Source organism: Thalassophryne amazonica, chromosome 19 (assembly GCF_902500255.1).
Source record: "Thalassophryne amazonica chromosome 19, fThaAma1.1, whole genome shotgun sequence".
Lineage (NCBI taxonomy): Eukaryota > Metazoa > Chordata > Actinopteri > Batrachoidiformes > Batrachoididae > Thalassophryne > Thalassophryne amazonica.
In genome coordinates, this window is record NC_047121.1 from 68372559 (window position 1) to 68397519 (window position 24961).

The following is a 24961-nucleotide window of genomic DNA, read 5'->3' on the forward strand; positions in this document are numbered from 1 at the left end:
AAATCTCCTTTAACAGTGGAATATCCGGATAAAATGCTGAAACCGACTTCTTCTGAAACGTCTCTGTTCTCTCACGACGTCCTGGATCAATAAAGCCTGAAATGTGGAGGTTTTCAGCTTGAAACAGGCTGATGACGCCACCTGAGAGCGCTGTGCGACGTCTCACTCCGTGGGAAGTCCTTAAAGCGACAGTGTCACCTCAAAATCTCTCATTAGCCGTTAAAATTTTCACTGAAAACCAGCTTAATTTTTCGAACCGTGTCCACTTCGATGTGTCTCACAGGTTTAGAAAAAATTTTGATCAAACAAAGCGCCAGTCTCTCAGCAACTTCTCAGACAAAGGAATTCCGATGAGGGGCTGGACGACTCCTCCCACAAGGAGTGCTCACAGGCGAATGACGTCACCGACAGGCGTGGAAAAACTCATGCATGCGCACGAGGGTTCAAGCATGTCTGACGTAAAAACATATGAATGAAATCCATATAGTTTTTGAAAAAAATAAAAAGGACCTATACTTTATGGACAGACCTTGTATGTATATATATATATATATATATATATATACATATATATATATATATATATATACATATATACATATATATATATATATATATATACACTCAACAAAAATATAAACGCAACACTTTTGGTTTTGCTCCCATTTTGTATGAGATGAACTCAAAGATCTAAAACTTTTTCCACATACACAATATCACCATTTCCCTCAAATATTGTTCACAAACCAGTCTAAATCTGTGATAGTGAGCACTTCTCCTTTGCTGAGATAATCCATCCCACCTCACAGGTGTGCCATACGAAGATGCTGATTAGACACCATGATTAGTGCACAGGTGTGCCTTAGACTGCCCACAATAAAAGGCCACTCTGAAAGGTGCAGTTTTATCACACAGCACAATGCCACAGATGTCGCAAGATTTGAGGGAGCGTGCAATTGGCATGCTGACAGCAGGAATGTCAACCAGAGCTGTTGCTCGTGTATTGAATGTTCATTTCTCTACCATGAGCCATCTCCAAAGGCGTTTCAGAGAATTTGGCAGTACATCCAACCAGCCTCACAACCGCAGACCACGTGTAACCACACCAGCCCAGGACCTCCACATCCAACATGTTCACCTCCAAGATCGTCTGAGACCAGCCACTCGGACAGCTGCTGAAACAATCGGTTTGCATAACCAAAGAATTTCTGCACAAACTGTCAGAAACTGTCTCAGGGAAGCTCATCTGCATGCTCGTCGTCCTCATCGGGGTCTCGACCTGACTCCAGTTCGTCGTCGTAACCGACTTGAGTGGGCAAATGCTCACATTCGCTGGTGTTTGGCACGTTGGAGAGGTGTTCTCTTCACGGATGATGCAAAGGAGATGTGTTGCACTGCATGAGGCATATGGTGGTCACACCAGATACTGACTGGTATCCCCCCCCCCCCCCCCCAATAAAACAAAACTGCACCTTTCAGAGTGGCCTTTTATTGTGGACAGTCTAAGGCACACCTGTGCACTAATCATGGTGTCTAATCAGCATCTTGGTATGGCACACCTGTGAGGTGGGATGGATTATCTCAGCAAAGGAGAAGTGCTCACTATCACAGATTTAGACTGGTTTGTGAACAATATTTGAGGGAAATGGTGATATTGTGTATGTGGAAAAAGTTTTAGATCTTTGAGTTCATCTCATACAAAATGGGAGCAAAACCAAAAGTGTTGCGTTTATATTTTTGTTGAGTATATATATAAAGCATAATTTACTTTCAACATGCATGGACTCAGACAGTGGGCAGAAGACATGAATCACAAAGAACTTTTCACTTATGGTTTAATTTAAAAACAACTAATTCTGGAAAGTTTATCAACATTATTGGCGACGCTGTCAATTTTACAAAGTGAAAATATGATATTGCACATATCTTTTAAAGTAATGCGCTAATTCTGAAGGTTTTTACATGCCTCGTCACAAAAACTGCCTGCTTTTCGTGACACGGTTTTTTATATTTTGCTATTTATAATCTTCCCCTTCTTCTAACTCTAACCATAGCATAAGTGTCTACCCTCTCCAAACGTTAATCATGACTCCCCCAGACCCCCCTTTCACCCCACATTTTGTGCCCTCTGTCACGAAATGAATTTGCGCCCCATTACAAAAACACCCCATTTTCGCACCCTCGTCATGAACCCATAGATTAATATACTTTTTGTAACCCAGTCCTACAAACTACCGCAAGACTTGGTTGGCTAGACGCCACCTACCCCTCGGCCAACCCATAAATTGGTAAAAAAAAAAACATGGAACGTGGGCAAGACCAGCATGACACAGATGGGAGGAATGAAGCCTAAGTAGACCTATCTCAAAGTTACAAAGCTAGCTAAGGCTAACAGGTTAGATCAACTGAATTTAGATGAATAACGCATACGAGGTCTGTTAGAAAAGTATCCGACCTTATTATTTTTTTAAAAAACCATATGGATTTGAATCACGTGTGATTGCGTCAGACAAGCTTGAACCCTCATGTGCATGCGTGAGTTTTTTCATGCCTGTCGGTTGCGTCATTCGCCTGTGAGCAGGCTTTAAGTGAGGTGTGGTCCACCCCTCTCGTCTATTTTTTATTGCGAATAAATGTCTGAACGATTTGGAGCTTTGCTGCGTCAATTTTTTTCCAGAAACTGTGAGAGACCTCCAGGTGGACACCGTTCGGAAAATTAATATGGCTTTCAGGGACGATTTTATGGGGATTAAACAGATTATGGGGTGTTACTGCCGCTTTAAGGACGGCCCACAACTGCTGAGAGCGCGGCGCGCTCCTAGCCCCCATCGACAGGCTGACACCCCGCTGGAACAACCAGATCATTTCCAACGTCAAATCAACCACACACCTAATTGCTTATGACTTTATGGCTTAAAATAGCTTAATTAGCTGTATAAATGTTGACTCCTTATACAGTTGCCATGAAGAGAGAAATTGGATATATAATCCAAAATTTGTTCTTGGAGCAGTTTGTAAACATGCTATTTCTGCTGCAAAGTTGGAGGTTTTAACATGGGCTTCTATGTGGACAGGCCTGTTTTTGGAGCCCTCCTCAAGTGGCCATTCAAAGAACTGCAAGTTATCACACTTCTGCGTTGGCTTCATTTTTCAGCAATGAACGTCAGAGGCTTGGTTCTGCACCAGATTTTGGATATTCTTTACCAATTATTCCAGAAAAACACACATACTTTGTGAAACTTTTTCATGCCAAAGCTGTGTTTAAATAAATACATAAGCTGATGAAAAACAAAAATGCATAAATGATGACGGTTTGGACTAAAGTTTGTGTGAGATTAGCCCATATTAAAACTAGTTATCAAATAAAAAAAGGGTAAACCAACCAAGCTTCATCGTCCCAACAATTGCTCTGGTGTTCATCACTGTCATTCTTGCTTCTCACGGATCAGGCCAGAAATCATCTGCTCCACATTAACAGGAGCCACGTGAAAGACGCGGCGCACGTCATAACAAAAGCCTCGCCTGTTACAAAGTTTGAACCTTCCTGTGAGCGTCGAAGAGGAGAACAATACACAAGGATCATTCTCTGTCGGTCAACAGCTACAAAGAACATTAAAATGAGAAAGAAAGAGGGAAAAAAAAAAAAAAACAGGCCCTTTGATGAAGTAAAAGACGCCTCCTCATCTGTCAGGTTCAACCAATCAGGTTCTGATCTCCTTCAAATCACAGGGGAGCTCAGCTGTGGAAAAGCAGCAGGTCCATGACCAACGAATCTCCATCTGTCAGCGATTTCAAATTAAGACGTGATGAGTGTCTCGCTCAGCTCATTACTCTGTGCTCCTGTTTCAGCTGCGCTGCCTCTTAGCCTCATTTATCATCAGTCTTTGTTTCTTTCAATACGCAACTCCACTTTCTTTTTTTTCTTTTTTTACTCAACCTGTCGGAGAACAAGAAGGTTCTGAGGAGTCTGCTCAACTAAACATAATCACACTACAATTATCTCCAAATATAATCACATAGACTTCAGACTTTTAAAATAAAATGACTTGTAATTGAATATTTCTAATATACAAAGTCTTAGACACTAAGGTGTTTCTGCAAAATGTGATTTTATTTGGAAATTAGGAAGATTTTATGAAAAAGTTTTGTGTTTTGCTCATTTTTATCAAAGTTGTATATGACAGCATTATTTGTATTTTTTAAAGTAGTGTATAAAGAAATTGATTACTGTGATTCCACAAACACAACAATGAGGATAATCAACAAATACTCACATGCACGCCAATAAACATGAAGTTTGTGAAAAGAAAAAAGGTTATAGTTCACCTAAAATAATTCTGTTTTCAAGTTGAGGGGTTGACATGTAAGATACTTTCATGCTGAGCACTACTTATTGGAAATCATTTAATGTTTAAAAGCATTTCAATATTTTTGCAGCTTTATTGTTTAAGAAAAAAGATTCATATTGATATCTGATTATATGCTCAGAGAAATATAACTACAAAAAATACAGTACATACACGTACTTGTTAAATTATACAACTAAATTATTCAAAATGTAATGAAAAAAATTAACTTATTTAATTATTATTATATTTTTTTCAAATGTTAATCTATCAAAGTTACTTTTTTATGTAGATAAAACTGATCTTTGTCATTTTTGACTAAGAATAAAATAGGTCATAAACACAGGTATGACCATGAGCTGCAACAGCATTGCAAGTTATCCAAACGTGCCCTTAGATTTAGTTAATTTTCCATCCCTTAAAAAAAATAAATACGTAAATAAAGGAGATTTGTAAAATTCACCCGTTACTTTTAGAAAAGGATAAAACAGTTCATAAACACAGGTATGACCACAAGCTTCAACAGTATCCTAATGTATGCAAACATAAGGTTTAAAAACCTCAGCTTGTTTTTCTTCTTGGTTTGTTTTTTGAATTACAAAAAATTACAGTAAAACTGATAACTGTCACTGCTGACCTAAAAAGGTCAGAAACAGGAGTGTGACCTTGAGCTTCTAACTGAATTGTAATTCATGGAAATACCTTGAGAGAGACAGAGAAACAGAGATTCAAATAAAAAATGTTTGAAAAAGGTCTGCCATGCAATAGACTGTCCTGGCCTGAACCCCGCTTCTCACTCAGTCACCTCTGGTATAGCTTCCAGCACCCCGTGACCCTTAATTGGCAAATTTAGAAAATAGATGGTTGGATGGATAGATGTGGAAAAAAAAGAAGGAGCTGTTCCACTTAAAACAATAAGAGACACCAGTAAAATTGATCACAAACTTATCATAAACAGGAGTTTGACCTTGAGCTGCAACAGCATCTTACGTTATGTAAACACTTGATTTGAAAAGAAAGCCCCTATTTTTGGTTGGAGAAACTGTTGGCATTGTTCTCTGTGACCTCTGATGGACAGAAATAGGTTAAAAACAAAGAATGCCTTGTTTTAGGCAAATAATCTTAAAACTGGGTGTTTTGAACCAAAGTAACATGACTGCCTACCCACCCCACCCCATTGAACATATACAGCAACACAAACCACAGGGTACAACACCACCCCTCGGGACCCATTTGTGTACAGAGATAAAAATTAATACTCTGATTCATTCCAACATTTTACAAAATTGTGGGGAATTGAGGTAATTCAGTTGCCGACTCTGATCATCTCTATAATCTCTGAGGTTTCTGATTGCTCGTTTATCATTCTAATAGGGAACCAACTTAATCTAAATTATAGTGATGAAAATCTTTTCTCACCTTAAACTATTTCACAGTAAATGAAAACTCTTCTCTTTATGACGCCTCATAGCAGCAACAAAACTCCACCGTTAATCTGAAGTGCACCAACTCCAAGCACTTAAAACTCAATATGGTGAACGAGCACGCACACATTTTTTTTGCAGGTCTTGGCACACGCGGGGTTGAGTCATTGCACCTCCTTGTTAAGCCAAAACATTCCCTCCTGGTGTCAGCGTCAGCGCCCAGGCTCTGAAACTGTGATTAAATTCACAAAGTGCTGCTATGTAAACAGTCCGGCATCTGGGCGACGGAAAACCTCACCGCAGGAACGCAGCCAGTCGTTCTGTTATTAATATTTCATAGAGCCGAGGGTGAATGGAGACAGAGGGGTGAGGGGCATGCAGAGGAGGAGAACAGCCGACTCCCACTACCAAAGTGCCAAAAAACTTTGCAAAAAGATCTGAAGGCCAAAATAACTCAAATACAATCCCGCCTATATTATTTTACACCGTATAAGAAATAACTTTGGGCGTGCTGTGACGTGGCACGCTTATCCAACCTTTCTGGTTTTGTCGTCTTTTCTGCTACCAGTCAAAACTGCCAAACCCCACTCCCCCTTTTTTTAACTATAAAAAGAAAGTGTAGATTGTCTACAGTTCACTGAAATTAAAGCTACAATATGCAGGATTTAGAGGTTATCAGTAGAAATTGTGTATAGCATTTATAACTATCTACTCATTAGTGTTTGTATAACACCTAAATACATCCTTGTCATTTGATTGGTGGTTTGTATGTAACATGATATTTAACCTTTTTTTTATTTTAACCAGCTTAGTCCCATTGAGACAGAGATCTCTTTTACAAAGGAGACCTGGATAATTTTTAAGTTTCCTACCCACCTAACATGCATGTCTTTAGATGTGGGAGGAACCCGGAGCACCCAGAAGAAACCTGCGCAAACATGGGGAGAACATGCAAACTCCACACAGAAAGGCCACAGGTGGGAATCGAACCCATGGCCTTCTTGCTGTGAGGCAACAGTGCTAACAACTAAGCCACCGTGCTTTTAATGGATATGGATCTGGATCATTCATCCCATTTACCATTTTGTTCCATTTTCTGTTCAAATTTGGTTCCATTTAACATCCAATTTTGATTCCATACATTTTGCACCATTGCACACCGTGACCACCGCACACTCACACTAGCGGCACCGCCGCTTATCTTAAAAACAAACATGGCGAGGTTTGTTTTAGTGACAGATGATGATTTGAACGAGCTTATGGACGGTGCACATTCTTCTAACACAAAAAAAGACAAATCCACTACGCCGTAAGCCGTATGGAGGTATTTGCAGTATTCGCTGGGACGCCTCTTGCTGAAGTAGAAACACTGTCAGATTAAGAGCTCACCAAATTTCTGTCGCAATTTTTCACTGTACTCAGGAAAGCAGACGACAGTCTGAACAAGACGAGGTCGATGTACGGCATCAACTACGGACAATATCATCATTTTTAGACCGTGACAGATGTTGATATTAGCAAAACTTATTTGGATTGGATTGGATTGCTATTGAAAGTTCATGTTGGACTGTTTGGAACCTCTTGACCTCAAAAGACCAGTGACGAACACCAAAATGTAAGTCTCCTTTTCACTTGTGTATAAATTCATAAAATGTCAAATGACAAGCATCTATTTTAGGTGTTATATAAAACAAATAATGTTTTTTTAATTTGTGCAACGGTAGCCTCGTTGAATGGAACATTTAATCTTTCACCTCATGAAATATTCTTACCATTCCACTCATACACATTTATTATGATGTTGATACAAGAGCTCAAAAAGGACATTATTACTCCGCCTTTCACATTTAGCAGTGTGATCAGAAGACAGAAGAAAAAAGAGAAATCATATATTATAAAAACTGACAGAAACTTAACTCATCTGCACACGACGCATGTCTCCCTCCCTCCATCCCTATTACCCCCCCACCCCTTGTGTTTCCACTCCCCTCACCCTGGCTTCCTCCCTGCCACCTCAAAGGCAGCACGGTTTTTACTGCTGCAGCCTTCAAATCCCCAAGCTGGGCGGCACGGTGCCCTCCTGCTGCAGCCTGCACCCTTCAAATCCCCAAGCTGGGCGGCACAGTGCCCTCCTGCTGCAGCCTGCACCCACTTTGCCTCAATTCAGATGACGGACTGCTTCAGGTTTAGTGCACATAAACAATGTCAAATGTATATGTGTTGTCTTTAATTCTGATGTGTGCCATTATTACGGTAAACAAGTAATAATTGTGCATTAATTTCTGTATCTTGTCTGAGGTAATTGGAGTGTAAATGTAATTTCGTTGTTGTTGCACTCGTGTAATGACAATGACAATAAATCTCATCTCATCTCTCATATACTGTTTATCACAAGATGCAAGGCAGCATCAATCCCCATCACCAAAGAAGCGATAAAGTGAAGGGAACCAAAATCATCACTGGCAATGGCATAAAGCCAGTCTCACCACTAGGTGGCAATACATCCTACGCACTTCAGCTTTAAATTAAACTGTAAACTGTCCGATGTGTGAGGGACAAGAAGAAAAAGAGGGTCCACAACTGTAGCCTTTATTCATTGTGGTTTTACCTTTGAATACTGATGGAAGCAGGTTGTCCAGGTGCAGGCCAGATTTGTAGAGGTGGAGGATGTGTTCAAAGGACGCCAACGTCTGATTGATGTCAGCTTTCAGCTCACCTGCATAGAACGCATTCATCCCCATATATAACCCCCCGCCCCCCAAAAAAAGCCAAACACACAGAGGTGATTTATGTCATCGGCAGATGTAATCTCAACAGGTAACGTGTATTCATTTCAGTCACATGTTAGTCGTGCCCACTTAATGATGCACACAGACAAGCGTGTCATTACACGACTACAATAACAATTTGCTTTCTGATCTTCCACGGTTACGTTCTGTCATGTCAGGATGACTCGCACTTACCCGTGGTGTTCATGATGTGATCAACCAGGTGTTTGAGGCCGGGTGGTGCCTGGTGCGGCAGCAGGTAGGTGAAAAAATACCTGAGGCAAAGCCAAAAGGAGAAATGACACATGGAAAGTTAGACAAACCTCCCTGTCACGTTCACATCAAACACGGCTCATCACACGTAAAGCTTTCAAAAAATCTGACAGGAAAAGTGTCTCTTTTTTTGTTCCTGTTAAAACTGCCAATATAAGCATCAAAACACAACTCTTTACCTGTGTATAACGCAGAGGTGTACCCAGAAATTTATTGGGGGGGGGGGTGCCCACTGTCCATGAAATGATTTTCCATATCAATTGCAATTTCTAAACATTTTCTCACTTTCTAGTAGCAACTGCTCCAGCTAGTATCTAAAGTGCTTTGCAGTGCTTTAATATAACGCAATGCTAAAATACCCCCCCGCTGTATGAGCATAACAATAAGAAACAATGTGATCTTTTGACCTCTTAAACAGGTCAAGGTTAGTCATCTTTGAACTTGTCCAAGGTCTGCATCTCAAGAATGTTCTCTGTGAACTTGAAGACTCTGGCAGTAACAGGACTGGACTTATGCTGAACACAGACAGATGGACGGACCCAGAACCTTGGCAATACCCGATGGCCATATTTTGGTCTCGGGTAAAAATCTGCAGCAGCTGGATCTTTTAATGCTTTCAAAACATCATCACTTTCGGAAGCAGATGTGTCGTTGTGTCATTTAGTGTTTTGTGTATTTTGAGACAGTCATTTTCTGAAATGGCGATTGCCATCGATTTGTTTGGTCTTCTGACCATTGCAAAACCCTGAAACATTTCTGAAGCAATTGATGCAATCACAGTTTAGTATTTCAGCCATCTGAAGCAATCAGGGCATTTGGTTCAGCATTTCTAGTTTCTGAAGCAATCAGATCATTTGAATCAAAGGTTTTTTTTTGCCATCTGAAGCAGGTAAATTTTTTTTATTATTTTAATATCTGCCATCTGAAGCACTCGATTAATTTGGAGCAAAGGTTGTGCTAATTGAAACAATCACATCATTTGGTTAAAAGCAATTAATTAATTTGGGTCAAAGTTTCTGCCATCTGAAGCACTCAATTCATTTGGGTCAAAATTTCTGCTTTTTGAAGCAATCACATCATTTGCTTCAAAGCAATCAATTACTTTGGGCCACAGGTTCTGCTACTTGAAGCAGTTAATTTGATTCAAAATTTTTCCTGGCTGAAGCAACCAACTAATTTGGTTCAAAGATTCTGCTATCTGAAACAATCAATCTGGGTCACAGTTTCTGCCTTCTGAAGTAATGACTCAATGTGAAATTTTGGCTGCATGAATAGCCAGAAATTAATCTTTGCATACCTCTGTCCATTAGATATTACCATTGTAGTATTTCATATGTTTTGAAACACTGTAGCATTTTCTGAAGCAGTTATGCATTTATAAGCAGTGAATCACTTTCTGAATCAATTACTTGAAGTAACATTTGGAGCACTTTGAAATAGTGAACCATTATCTGAATCATTTGGTCCATTTAGTGCTTTGAATCTATCAAAACATAGTCACTTGCTGAAACAACTGTGCCATTAAATGTTTCCAACATTTTGAAATTTTCCAAAGCAATCGGTTCATTTGGGTCAAAGTTTTAAATCAGTCTGCTTGAATATTTTAGAAAGGGCTCAAAACCCAACGCCGGCCCCTAGCACCATCTTTGGTACAACTTTGTTATCGCCAGCAGTAAAGATGTCACTTGGTTGTATATTTCAGCAGTCATCAGTGTCTCCATCGTTCCAGCACGCATCTATCACCTGACAAATCTGAGACAGTTTTACCTGTAGGCGTTGTAAATGTTCCTCTTCTCATTCAGGTTCTGACAGACTCCGCGGGCCGAACACGACACGGAAAAATTTCTGTGGGGGAACCGGAGGGTGCAGTCTGTGTCCATCTGACAGGTGGGCTCCTCTGCGCTGGCATCATCCAGGTCCGTCAGTTTCAGCGCGCCAGACACCGTGACAAACTGCCGCGGCTGGAAGTCCAGCAGAGTCACAGAGCCCAACGGCGACTGCGACAGGAAGTGGAGGAGCCGGACCAGGTCCAGACACACCTGCGATCATATGAGACACATCACAGCGAAGAACAGTCTGATTAAGTCACACTGCAGATAAGTTCAATCGGAATTCTGCCTCTTTCTAAATGTGCTGCAGCGTTCCCGTCTGCTCAGAGCGACGGTAAATCTGACAAAGTTCTAATCATAGAGGGCCTGATTTACGAACATCCCAGATAACAAGTGCTAAATTAGTGGGCATTCCAAACTTTGGCACATTGGGGTGGTGACAGTTTTGCTGATGATTTACTAAGAATAACTGCACAAATGACATTGTATTTAAATAAGGATTTTACATGAGTTAATGAGTGTAAAGGCAAAGTTAAATTCAATCAGCCGCTTGCAGGGATGCACCTTGTAATCTCTGCCACATAACTGAGCATGTTCATGCGCTGACAGTTACAGTTAAAAGAAACAACAAGCAAACAAACCCCCCCCCCCAATTAATTCAGACATTTAATTACGGTATTATTCCATCCATGGTATTTAAAAACATTTTCCTGTGTATAGTCAGCGGTGAATAATTGCAACAGGAAATGTTGCATTTAGTCCCTGAGTAAGACACACCCACATGCGCACACAACCCAATAAAATAATCTAAAAATAAATAAATAAATAAAAGCACGGAAAATATCATCTGGGCATAGATCCTTGAAACCTTTAGACCATAAGACACAAACAAACCCCACACAGAAGTAAGAAGCTCTCTCTCTCTCTCTCACTCTCTCAACCCATGTAACCCAACCCAAGTAATATATACTCAAAGAAACCAAAACAAGTACTGAAATGAAGTTATGTGTAAAAATGTGAAATGACACAGAAAAAAAGCATCTGAGGCATGAAGAAAAGGAGGTGCAAAAAGGCATGGAAAGCCAAGACACCAGCTGAAATCTATCAATAATTAAAAAGCAATCCTGCCCCTTGTCGGTGCAAATTAATATCAGTTGGTTCAGTCCTAACTGATATTAACCCACCACCTCTATGGGGTCCAGAGTACATTCCAGGACAGAGCCAGCCCTGCTGACTAACCTGTTGAGTCTCTTCCTGTCCCTCTCAAAACTTCCACAGCCCCAGCAGACCATAGCATAAAGCATGGCTGATGCCATGACAGAGTCGTAAAAAGTTAGCAACGGTGTCCCGCACATGGCAAAGGACCTCAGCTTTCTCATCAGGTGAAGATGACTTTGGCCTTTCCTGTACAGGACATCTGTGTTGTGTGTCCAGTCTTGTGTGTTGTTAAGGTGAACACCCAGGTATTTGTACTTCTCCACAATTTCTGTGTCCAAGCCCTGGATGTTCACAGGCACAATCTGAGGAGCCTTCCTTTTGAAGTCAATCACCCCCTCCTTTATCTTGCTAGAGTTGATGCACAGGTGGTTTCATTCACACCAGGCCACAAACTTGGTGATGACCTCCCTGTACTCCAGATCTTTCCCCTCAGACACACGTCCAACAATGGATGTGTCATTGGAAAACTTCTGGAAATGACAACTGTCCCTGTTATAGCTAAAGTTTGATGTGTACAGCATGAAGAGGAAAGGAGAGAGCACTGTACCCTGCGGGGCCCCTCATGCTGCATACTACCACATCAGACACACAGTCGCAAAAGCGATGTGTTGCAAAGTGATGAAGATGAAACGAGGGTGGACATTTCAGCAAGACAATGATCACACAGTCAAGGAAACTCTCAGTTGGTTTCAGAGAATGAAACTAAAGCTGCTAGAATGGCCCAGCAAATCAGATTACTTTATTCCAATAGAAAATCAATGGAAAGAATTAAAGATTAGAGTTCACAGAAGAGGTCCAAAAAACATTCAAGATTTGAAGACTGTCTGTGTGGAAGAATGGACCAACATTACACCTGAGCAATGCATGAGACTAGTTTCTCCATACAGGTGGCATCCTGAAGCGGTCATTACCAACAAAGCCTTTTGTACAAAGTATTAAATAAATTTCAGTAAAAGTGTTCAATAATTTTTCCCTGTGTCGTTCCATTTTATTACACATAATTTCTGTACTTACGTGTTTTGGTTTCATTGCATGTGTAGATTACTTGGGTTGTTATGGACATTTGGTGAAAATTTCATGTTGGTAGGACCTTAAGAATCTATTTACTGAGAAAAAAGGTGATGTGTTCAATATTTACTTTATCTGTTGTGCATGTATGTATGTATGTATGTATGTATGTATGTATGTATATGCATATAATTTTCTGTTACTTAATTCACATAAATGTAATATTTACAATTTCACATTATATGAGGAATGCTGTGAATGAATGCAAAATGCTTCAAATCACTGCGTCATTTGGTCATGTGAATTATAACACTTGAATTGCGTTAATGAACCTTTAACTGATTGAAGATGATCAGATTCCTCAAATTGTTTTAGCTGAACTAACTTATCAGGTTTTTCAGCGTGCATTACTGAAGAATTAAGAAAAAATATATTGTGTTTGAGGTCATTTCACAAACTGTACTTGTATTTCCTCACACTATTGTTCCAGAATTCTTTCACTCGATAATAAAGCTGAAAACAAGCTGCATAAATGAGACATGAGCTGTGCGCTGATGGAGCACGAAATCATTGTGTCAAAGCACGAACATAGCTGCAGCATTAGGTAATGCTCGGTCTCTCCAACATCGGCTGAAGCGCGGTGAAACCAAACACTGCTGGATTACCACGGCCGACGCAGATGCGGCGTGCTGTTAAAGAGGCCGAGCGGCTCCACGGGACATTACGAACGACTGTTTGAGGTGACACCGGAAAACCGGCCACACAGGGTGACATTTCAGACTGGACGTGTTCTCCTGCACATTACAAAAACATGCTGAGGTTTTGCTTCTCAGGACTCTCTCAGCCTCGGCTGACTCCGACTGCGAGCGCGTCGGCGGTGGGGGTCGGGTTAAGCCCGTGTGTTTGTGAATGAGGGATGACATTCCGAGCCTGGAGAGGATTAACTCCGGGATCCATCTCCACTCCAGCTCCAGCCTGATCAAATACCCTGAGGGACAGATGTCCTCCTCCCCCGTCCTTAAAGCTTCATCTCTTCCACTCAAACAGGCGGCTGTACTCGCTTTATGCAGCAAAATCAGAGCGAGCCAGAGTTCACATCCTCACCCTGAATCTCTCCTCCCAGGGGCTCTGCAGCAGCTGGATCATCTGCAGAGGATTCCCTTGTTCCAGAATAACTGTGACTCTTCCGCCCTGAGCGGCTGCACAGTGACCTCTGAGCTGCAAACAGAGAGAGAGAGAGAGACAGAGAGAGAGAAATTGAGTATATAATACACAGTGGTCGCCAAGTGGTTAGTGCACTTGGTTTCAGTGCAGAAGGTTCCTGGTTCACACCCCACCCCTGCCACATTTCTCCATGCAATGTGGAGTTGCGTCAGGAAGGACATCCGGTGTAAAACTTGTGCCAATTCAACATGCATGCAAAAAAACTGACTCATTGGATTGGATTTCCATCTAATAAATATATGTAGTCCCAATTAAATTAAATTATCTTGCATGGATGTGCTTTATTTGAGTTGAGGCTACATAAATTTATTAGATGGAAATCCAATCTAATGAGTCATTTTTCTCAGTGTGCAGATCCACTTTGAATCTGCTGTGGCAACCCGGAGTGAAAACAAGGGAGCAGCTGAAGGGACTTGTACTTACTTAATACAGTAAAAATATGCACCGATTTAAATTAAAATTTATTGTAACACTTTGTAGCGACTTTTATAACATTTAAACTTTGCAACTTTAAAACGTAGTTCACAAAAATTTGCATATGGACAGTTTTTTCATTTCTGTTGTCGACTGCAACATATCAGAAAGAAAATACGAAATTTTCCAATTTACAAGTCACATTAGAGTATAAATGGCACCGTTTTTTCTATATTATCCAGCACTTTAATTTGGGATTTTTTTTTTGCATTCTTGTTTTGTACTTGTTTTCTTGGTATTTATTATTTTATTATTTGAGCTTATTTTGTTTAGTGCTTTCATTCCTGGAAAAGCCCTATTTAAATAGTTATTATAATTATTATTATTAATAACGAATGTGTGACGTTTCGGTACATAAGTCACACCTGAGTATAAGTCGCAGGGCCTACCAAAGTAGTAAAAAAACAAAAACAAAAACAAAAAACTGTGATTTGTACTCTTTTTCAAATGTAGAGAGGTCCCACATGCACTGAGATCAGGTTGGGACTTCACTTCTTCCCTCCAAGTGGAACAAAAAATTATAAGACGGCTGTTGTTTCTGACCAGCTGTTTCGTGGTCACGTGTTATTCCAGACATATTTCTTCTCCAGGCAGCAATCAAAAAATCCATGTATCCTAAAAACATTTAGGAATGTTCTTCTCCAGTTTTCAGGTTGCACGATATGTTTACTCCAAATGGTGTGTGATGGGGTTTGACCCATCCAACAATAGAAATCAAACCTCAGACATGTTATCCAATCAGCATAGACATGTATATGAACCCCATCTTTTTAAAAAGGAAGATTCCAACCAACTCCTTTGGCCAAGGCTATGCAGTGATCAGTTAAAGGTGTTCTAAAAGATATCCTCATCCAATTACACCAACCTATGCACCAATAGCATTTCCTGTATATTCATTTTGTGAATTGTTCTGTAATTTGTGTCTGTATCATGGCCCAAGCAGAGGGTCACCCCTTTGAGTCTGGTCTGCTTGAGGTTTCTTCCTCAGAGGGAGTTTTTCCTTACCACTGTTGCTCTGGGAGTTAGTAAGGTTCGACCTTACTTGTGTGAAGCGCCTTGACCCCTTAACGCCTGAATTTATATAGCTGTATATAAAAAAAATGTTTTGTGTGTGTTTTTGCCTTTAAGTAGATGGTAAATAATGTTGAGATTATTAATTACACTTTTACACAAAAAATAAATAGTAATTTTGGTATTTTGGTAATAATTTATGTTACAATGTTATAATAATAATAATGGTATATTGCAAATTTGCGACAACAGGCATACTGGTCAGTTTGGTATGTTGCATATTTGAGTCAAATATTGTAGCATATATGCGACAATAGGCGCTAAGCGGTTAAGATCCCATACGAAAGCAGTGATGTGGATTCTGCTCACAGAATTTCCAATTTCTCATGAAAACGCTGTTGCCACGATAAACTTTGATGAGCCGACCACACCCTTTGTCTGCCTAACATTTTTATTGAACTATATTATTATGCGGATTAAAATGGAGCCTTAAGTGGTGAACATGGATCTGTGCAAAGGTTGGAATTGGATCAGAATGGGAACAACCCCCTTGTGTCTGATGATTTGCGGACGTTAATGCTAGATTATGGTCGCAAATAGCTGTTTTAATGCGTCACTGGTAAAACTCAATTTGTGACCGTAAAATCCAGCATTAACGTCCGTAAATCATCAGACACAACAGGGTTATTCCCTAAGTAGTCATGGGTATTTTATACCAAAGCTTAAAAAACAACAACAACCCAGAACACACAAATATTAATTTTAATTTATTCTAGGCATAGATTTTCACAAAGCATGTCAATGTTATTATACCATTTCTTGTCGTTAGCATTTTCTGCAAAATACCATCATAATTATGATCCACAACTTCTGTATGCTCCCTTGACAAGATTTTGAAGTATTACATGTGTATTTAAACCTATACCATTTAGCGCTAATATTTCCTTGACAACAACCCCAAGAAACATCTCATCAGTTGCCACATTTGCATAACACAGCTGGGTGTTCAACACACCACTGTTCCTGTTTAAATAAGTGCTTTGCTGTATTCTGTTGGAGCCCAGGGTTGGAGATGCAACTACATTGCTGTTATGTGTTAATGTGAAATTCAAAGAGCTGTTACTAACCATGGAGGGAGAATAGAGAGGGGTGTGGCCAAATCAACTACTTGGCAGGTGAGTTCAGCAACATCAAAAGCCCTTGACAAGCACAGATAAGTGCGGTGGATAACAGATGAATGAAGGACACCCCTTCACAACAGTCGGCCAGATCAAGAACACCATCCAGGACATCATCTTAAATGTGTTGAAATGTTAGTACCTCCCATTCCGATGAAGGCACATCTGGACGGATCATAACTGGCCTCATTAAACAAGTCTCAGCTTGATCCACCCGTAGCCGCTTTCAGAAGTGACATGTTGACACAGCCGATGGCCGATCTTCTATTCAACGTTTTCTATCTCAGCAGCAGCGTGACGGAATGTTTCAAAAACATATCTATGCTCTGCTTCACTTCAAATATGCACCAAGTCTGTTTCTGACAGATGCTTGTTACTATCATTGCTACTCAAGACCTTTTTGAGGCAAAGTGGTAGAATATTCTGCAGTTTCCATGTTGATTGCCTGAGCTGAACCAAATTGATTATGTGCTTCATGAAGGAGAACCACCAGGAGAACGAGCAGGAAGTGAGGGCAGCTGCAACAGAACATCAGCAAAGAGGAAACACAGTGACTTCTCTGGTTTCCAGACTTCATGCCATCTTTGGCAAGATTTACTACCGAAAATTAACATCTGAGATCACAAATTTACATACACCTTGGCTTAATAATTTCAAACTACAATTATCCCCTGTTGCAGACATTGCACATTACGACACTGCCTAAAAACACTCGCTCACTCGTCTTCAACTGCTTACTCCAATTAAGGATAGAGGGGGGCTGAAGCCTATCCCAGCAGTCATAGGGTGTGAGGTGGGGTACACCGAGGACAGGACACCAGTCTGTCACAGGGCCACATTCAATTCAATTTATTAAATTTATATAGCACCAAATCACAACAAAGTTGCCTCAAGCCGCTTCACACAAGTAAGGTCTAACCTTATCAACCCCTAGAGGAAGCACACAGGTGACAGTGGTAAGAAAAAACTCCCTCTGATGATTTGAGGAAAAAACCTCAAGCAGACCAGACTCAAAGGGGTGACCCTCTACTTGGGCCATGCTACCGACACAGTTGACAATACAAATATACAGGAAATGTCGGGAGTCCATGCTTGTGCACATACACATTCACACCCGCACGCACACCTATGGACGATTAAAGTTTCCAATCCACCTAACCTGCATGTCTTTGGATGTGGGAGGAAGCCGAAGCACCTGCAGGGAACCCACACAAACACAGGGAGAACACGCAAACTCCACACAGAAAGGCCACATGAGGGAATCAATCCCGTGACCTTCTTGCTGTGAGGCAACAGTGCTAATCACTAATCCACCGTGCTGCCTGCAAGATAGATTTCTTTCAGTTTAATTGACTGTCAGATTTTCAGTGGGTCAGCAGTTTGATTTCACCAAGATGACAGAAGAGAGCAAGACTTTAATACAAGAAAACAGCTGAAATCTAGGATCGATCACAAATCTCCCAGGTGCCTTCTGGCAAACTGTACTTGAAATTTAATTCCCCCATTTTCAGAAAAAAAAAAGAAAAAGAAATTGTTGCTCTCCACTAGGTAGTAACGGATAATGCAACAGGTTAAGTTGCATTTATTTCTAAATATTCTAAATTTGATACTTAAGTCCAGGATGCTAATAACTGTGAGCAGGACCAGAAGCACTTTGCAGCCTCTCACCTGCATGTCTCAGGTCTGGTACAGATACAGGCTAAAATCAGGACAAAATCAGCTCTGACTGCATTTACCTGCAGCTCCCTCAAAAATTGTTGCAACTGGACCACAAGTCCAGACCCACAGCAACAGCCTGGTGAAAATTCTGCCATTAATCCTCCTTTCAGGCAGCCTGTCTGCAGATAAATCTGGAAGTCTGCACTTTGAGCTCACATCCATTTTATGCTGTTGCAGACATTTAAAAGAAAATGTGACACTTCTGACCTGAAGCAGTTGAGTTGTTGGGAACAGAACGGCCCATTTAACTGAAACTTGTTCTGAACTGGGCTAATGGTCAGACTGAAGAAAGCCGGAGGGTTTCAGATGCAACTGATGATAGTAGTGAGGACAGAAGGGACATTGTCCTTCCCCTGCCACACTGGACCCAAAGGTCACGAGGGGGTCAGGGAATTTAATTTAATTACATGGGAAGGCCCACTCCAGCGTGGGGCAAAAATACGCGGCACAAGATTAAACCCCAAAATAAACAGCACGAGGAGGACAAATGTACCTTTATGACGTTTGGATGCCGCAGCTTCTGCAAAAGGACGATTTCTTTCTTCAGTTTGTATGACACGAGCTCCTGGCAGCCCTGAGGATCTTTAAAATCCTCCAAACACTTTCCCATGTCGATCCCCGCCTCGTTAACCAGTTTCAACGCCACGCACTCACCCCCGGCTAAATTCACTTTCAGAACCAGTTTGGTGTATCCGGATCCGAGGACCTCCACCGCTCGCATGTCCACCAGGGACTCACAGCCCATCTCATCCATGTGCGCTTTCCTGGAGCCGTGCGTAATCTCGTTCCACAGCCTATAATCCAGACTGGGTTCTGGCGCGTCATATTCATCTGGCGGCTCGTTTTCGTTTTCGCTCCTTAAAAGCAGCGGGAGAATTTCTTTGCGCCTTTGGTTGAGTTGGTAAATGAGCGCCTGGCGCTGCGGCGCAAACTTCTCCTCCTCATCGGTGCCAACGGGCGCTTTGGAAAAGTGCGCTGTCTTAGCACCAAACTGTTGCACGCTGGTGATCAGGAGTGACACTAAAATAGAAAGCACCACGAAAGCCAGCAGGGCGGCCGCGCGTAAAGAGCTGCCCATCACGGGCATTTTCCCCGCCGGAGAACAGACGCACGGCCGCAGGCTGGAAGCACCATCCGCCCCGAGCGAGAGGACTGAGAGGGTCCGTGCGCCACGAGAAATCAGCTCCTGGTTCCCACCTCCCCGGGAACTCCCTCTAGAGGTGTGTCCTGTCCGCTCGTAACTTTACACCCGCTCGGCAACTTGGCAGCTCGACCTCATGTCGTCCCTCAGACTCCATAAAAATAAAAAACAAAAACGATCAGGTGCTGATTTTAACGCTGAAAAACAATCACGTGATCACACAGCAACTATTTAATAACTATACTATTTATTCAACACAAACTCCACTAAATGAGAATTTTTATTATTAAAAAATATAATAATAATAATAATAATAAATCGGCCGAACGCACAGCACCGACTCGATCTGTCCAGCAGATGGCAGCAAATCACTTTGTGTTGCTAAGTTTAAACCGTTACATATTTGTTCGATTTCCCGCAGACAAAACAGTAAAAAAGTTTACTGAGGCCTTCGTATGATTTTTGGAGTACACATAACAACTACAGGTATTACTGGTGGCAGGAGTTAAATTTGAACCCATGACACACTAATAGCTGGAAACTGGTTGAACTCAGAGGCTTTGAGCTTAACTTTAGTTAGTACAAAGGAAGTAACCATCAAAAATTATTTTACTTAAGATTAAAAAAACTTGATTATTCGTGTTCAATCCGTTTAAATGAGCACAGCGTTACATTTTAAACATGTTGACATGCAGATGCAGTTAGGCATCAATCTAATGACCTTCTGGTTTAGTTATGGTCATTCACAGCAGGGTTTCTTTTGGAATGTAATCATCTATTGAATACAAAATACAGTACAATTGGAATACTTTTGGATGCCGTTCAGGATAATCTGAATACTTTTGAAATATTTCAAAATCAATTACTGAAAATGCTGCACTTCATACTAAAATGGGCACAGTCATAAACAAATTTTTTTTTATCTGATAAACTATCAATTAAATTATAAATTAAAACAAAGTGTGTAAAATATCCATTCGTCCCTTTTCAAAATGTTTATGTCAGACTGACAAAGTTTAAATTACAGTCACCCATCACTGTGGCGGTTTAAATAAAAGTGGCGATGACTCATCGGGGCATCCTATTTAGAGAGAACTTTAATTAAAACTGTTTTGATACTATTACTGGAATGTTTAATGGTTAATACAATAAAGTATAGGGCCTTTTTATTTTTTTCAAAAACTATATTGATTTCATTCATGTTTTTACGTCAGACATGCTTGAACCCTCGTGCGCATGCGTGAGTTTTTCCACGCCTGACGGTGACGTCATTCACCTGTGAGCACTCCTTGTGGGAGGAGTCGTCCAGCACCTCGTCGGAATTCCTTTGTCTGAGAAGTTGCTGAGAGACTGGCACTTTGTTTGATCAACATTTTTTCTAAACCACATCGAAGTGGACACGGTTCGAAAAATTAAGCTGGTTTTCAGTGAAAATTTTAACGGCTGATGAGAGATTTTGAGGTGATACTGTCGCTTTAAGGACTTCCCACGGTGCGAGAAGTCGAGCAGCGCTCTCAGCCGCCGTCGTCAGCCTGTTTCAAGCTGAAAACCTCCACATTTCAGGCTCTATTGATCCAGGACGTCGTGAGAGAACAGAGAAGTTTCAGAAGAAGTCGGTTTCAGCATTTTATCCGGATATTCCACTGTTAAAGGAGATTTTTTTTTAATGAAAGACGGTGCGGCGGCACAGGAAAAACACCTCCGTGTTGATAACTATTTGTAAAATCCAGGCGGCTTTTGATGGCTTTCAGTGGAGTGAGTATATGAGAAATTGTTTAACAGCAGGACATGTTCCAACTTGTCCTTAAGGCTTCCAACAGAGGTGTTTTTCCTGTGGCGGAGCGTCGCGGACGCTGCAATCCGCCCGCACGTCTTTCATTAAAAAATGACATGGTGAGATGCTGAACAGTTTCGCTCATTCATGTCTGCGACATATTACAAAATATACAGTAATGACAACACATAGGATAACATGAAGGTTTTGAATGCTGGTTGGAGGGGCCCCATGTGACATTTTGCCTTCGGCCCCAACAAACTCCAGAACCATCCCTGCAGGATGGTTCCTCATTTCTCCTGTGAGTCTGGTCATTCTCTGAGGTTGTGACTTATTTGGATCGTACCGTCTTCCTGGCTGTGAGGCGTCTGGCGTATATCTTCCACGAGCTTAAACAGGGCCTGATTAATTCAAGACCTGTGCTTCTGTGCATGAGCTGGATCCGCCACAGGTGCAGAAAATCTATCTGGCGTCTGACAGTGCAGGCCCCACATCACAGCCCATTTTCCAAAATAATGCAACATGCTTTGTCCAGTTTCTTATCTGAGTCAGTCTGACAGTGTGATAGAAGGGTCAGCGCGGTCTGCACACTGACTTCAGGGGGAGTTTGTCATAGCGCTCCCTCAAAAGTCAAAATCTAAGTCATAGCTCTGTCATAAATGTCACTCCCAAATGGACAGCATGAAGAAAACATCTCAGGAGTGCTTGATTCAAATATTTTTGACATTCCCTGGTAAATAAACTCAACTTGTCAGCCAGTATCTCATGGTGGATTTGCTGTTGTATCTGTATGAATCCGGCTGTGTTTGTTTCACAGAGCTGGCGGCACTGATGCTGTAATGAAGCGTTTGCTTTTGCATCACTACTCATAGGAAGATCTGCCACAGAAAATTACCACAGCTGTCACCTCGAGCTCGACTCCGAAGCCGCTCACAGTCGCTCTCCTTATGTGTGTGAGTTTGTGTCTGTCTGGTGTGCTGTCAGGCTTTGGGTAAGTGCAATATAGCAGGTAAACAGTGTGAGTTAATCAGTGTCTGACCTCAACAGGACACAAACCACGTCAACCGTAACACAAACTGCTGGTGCTGCTAAAAAAAACAAAAAAAACATGAAGCCAGCCAGCAACACAACAGGCCTTTACTGAACTGGAGGTTGAAATACACATAAGTAATTCAAACCTGAGTGATATGGAAAAACATATATAAAAATCATTCCTGATTCTGTTTTGGCATGTTTATTTTCAGAAAAGGAATATAGCGTTAGTAACTGTGGTGTATGTCTCTCACTTTTAACATCTTTATTCGTGAAATATTTCACACAAATACAACATAAAAATAAAGCAGAAAAACAGTAAAAACAAATAGATAAAAGTTAAATTAAAAAAAAGAAATCTCCCCAGGAGCAAGATAGATCATTATTAATTCATTGCAATTCTTGTTTGTTAAAAAAAATCTATCATTTAAAAAATTATCTCTCATCTCAAAAAGTTCTACAATTTGACCACAGACTCATACATCTTCCTCACTTGGTGTATTGCATCTATAAAAACTGACATTAAATTGCCTAAAGTATTTGTTTTAATATCCCAACTTTTAAATAACAAATTAAGATTATTGCATATTCTTGAGCTGATATTGGTACTGTTTCCAAATGTATGACTTACTGTATCATTCTCATCTCTGAGACCTGTTACAAAGAAGTTAAGAAATCTCTTATGTAACATAACATCAGGTGGTAACAAACCTGTAATAACAGGCAAGTACTTGCTATGACACATATTGGGAAGACCCCATAACTTACTCTGCGCTTTACTAATAAAAACATAATCTATCACATTCCTTTGTATAGAAGGCACAATTTTGAAAACAATAAAAAAATGCAACAATAAGTATTTTTGACTTCTGAAGTAACAGTGTTAAAATCTCCTAAAATAATTAAACTTAACACCTCTTTTACTGACATAACAATCTACAGTTTCAGTTACAACAGTTGAAGCTAGCGATGCTGACACACAATCTTTAAATCCAAACTGTAGTTTGGAAGTACACATTTTTTCACATTCACAAATACTATAAAATATAAGAAGAACTAGAGCTCTTGGCAGAATTCTAATTTACTTACATTGATGGTAAATGTCCACCAGGTGGTGATATTGCTCCATTTCACGAACTTTGAGTACATGCTGTTGTGAGATGAAACAGTTGCTTATAGTAGTGGATACGTATCTAGACACATGAGCTACGGCACGATTTTCTAACAATACTTTTTAATATGGCATGATTTAGTGCAATTCAATACAATCTGCTGCAATTCTTTGCTTAATGTAGACATAAGCCAAAAGTGCCATTGTTTACCTTTAAATACATATTTCATGAAAAACAGGGGCCTTCTTCAGATTTTCCTTACTGCACTTCAGCATGTTGGCGCTGCCTCTGCTTGCCTTTTATACACCACTGGGGGCAGCAACACATACTGGTGCACAAAGCATAGAAGAAGCCAACTGTTGTTAGCATAGCATAAAAAGCAGAGTATAACTTTCCTGTTCTAACCCGGTATGACAGTAACAAATTGTGAACTGAATGTATCCTGAAAACACATTAAAAAACAATCTTTTAGCGTGTACTAAGATGATACATCCTTATAAAAACAATTTTCAGGCCTGTTACTTTAAGTAGAAGATCAATGCAATGGCTGAAAGTCTTTCTCTCTCTCATACATAAACACACAAACACAAAAGTCCAAACATACTTCTGTGACATATGTCACTTAAGGCTAAAATGAAACTGTTTAAGGTCTGTACACCAGAGTTTCTATTATGGACATAAAATTGTGAATCTTTGGGGGTTTTATGTTAAAAATTCTCAAATACATTTAACTGTAATCAATAGATACGGTGCATCCACAAAGTATTCACAGCGCTGCACTTTTTCCACATTTTTTCATGTTATAGCCTTATTCCAAAATGAAATCTTTTTTTCCCCTCAAAATTCTACACACAATACCCCATAATGACAATGTGAAAAAGTTATAAGATTTTTGCAAATTTATTAAAAAGAACAAAAACTAAAGCCCCTTTCACACCGGGGGTGTTCCCGGTTGCTCCCAGTTGCGCCGTGTATCATTATAACGACGCCGCATGGAAGCAACTCAGTGCCGAGACGATGCAGCTTGGCGCCACAACAGCGCGAGGGCGCAAAGGAGGAAGCAAGTCGGGCGCTGAAAAATTAAACCTGTTTAATTTTTTTGGTGTCCTGTGCTGGACGCAGAAAGGAAGTGGTTCCAGCGCAAGTCGGGGCAAAGAGGCGTAACTTGGGGCAAAGAGGCATTACCCGGTGTGACTCGTAAGCCAATTTATGATTCCTGTTGTGTTCCATTGTTCCCGTAGGATTGTTTTTATACCGTGTACTTAATGCAGCAAAAACTACACGCTGAAGAAAAAAAAAAAAAGCACACTGATTGCCAGAAATATCCAGTAAAAAGTCAGGACATCTCTAGTCCACTCATGGACGTTCGTTCACGCACGCACATGTGAACAATTAAAAGAAAAAAAAAGTCTGGCTGCAGGCATTAGTTC

General features: G+C 40.7%; 1 protein-coding gene across 1 annotated transcript in view; it reads right to left on the bottom strand.

Annotated features, from left to right (window-relative positions):
- The window catches only part of pkdccb (protein kinase domain containing, cytoplasmic b), a 29861-nt gene extending 10221 nt beyond the window's left edge, over positions 1 to 19640 (bottom strand). Inside the window, exons 1-5 of the mRNA XM_034159534.1 lie at positions 18966 to 19640; positions 13971 to 14084; positions 10579 to 10850; positions 8734 to 8813; positions 8379 to 8486 (exon numbers count right to left, since the gene is read on the bottom strand). Of these exons, the coding sequence (XP_034015425.1) occupies positions 8379 to 8486; positions 8734 to 8813; positions 10579 to 10850; positions 13971 to 14084; positions 18966 to 19559 (1168 nt within the window). The 5' untranslated portion in view covers positions 19560 to 19640. The remainder of the gene's footprint in view (positions 1 to 8378; positions 8487 to 8733; positions 8814 to 10578; positions 10851 to 13970; positions 14085 to 18965) is intronic.
- Positions 19641 to 24961: the final 5321 nt, after the last annotated feature.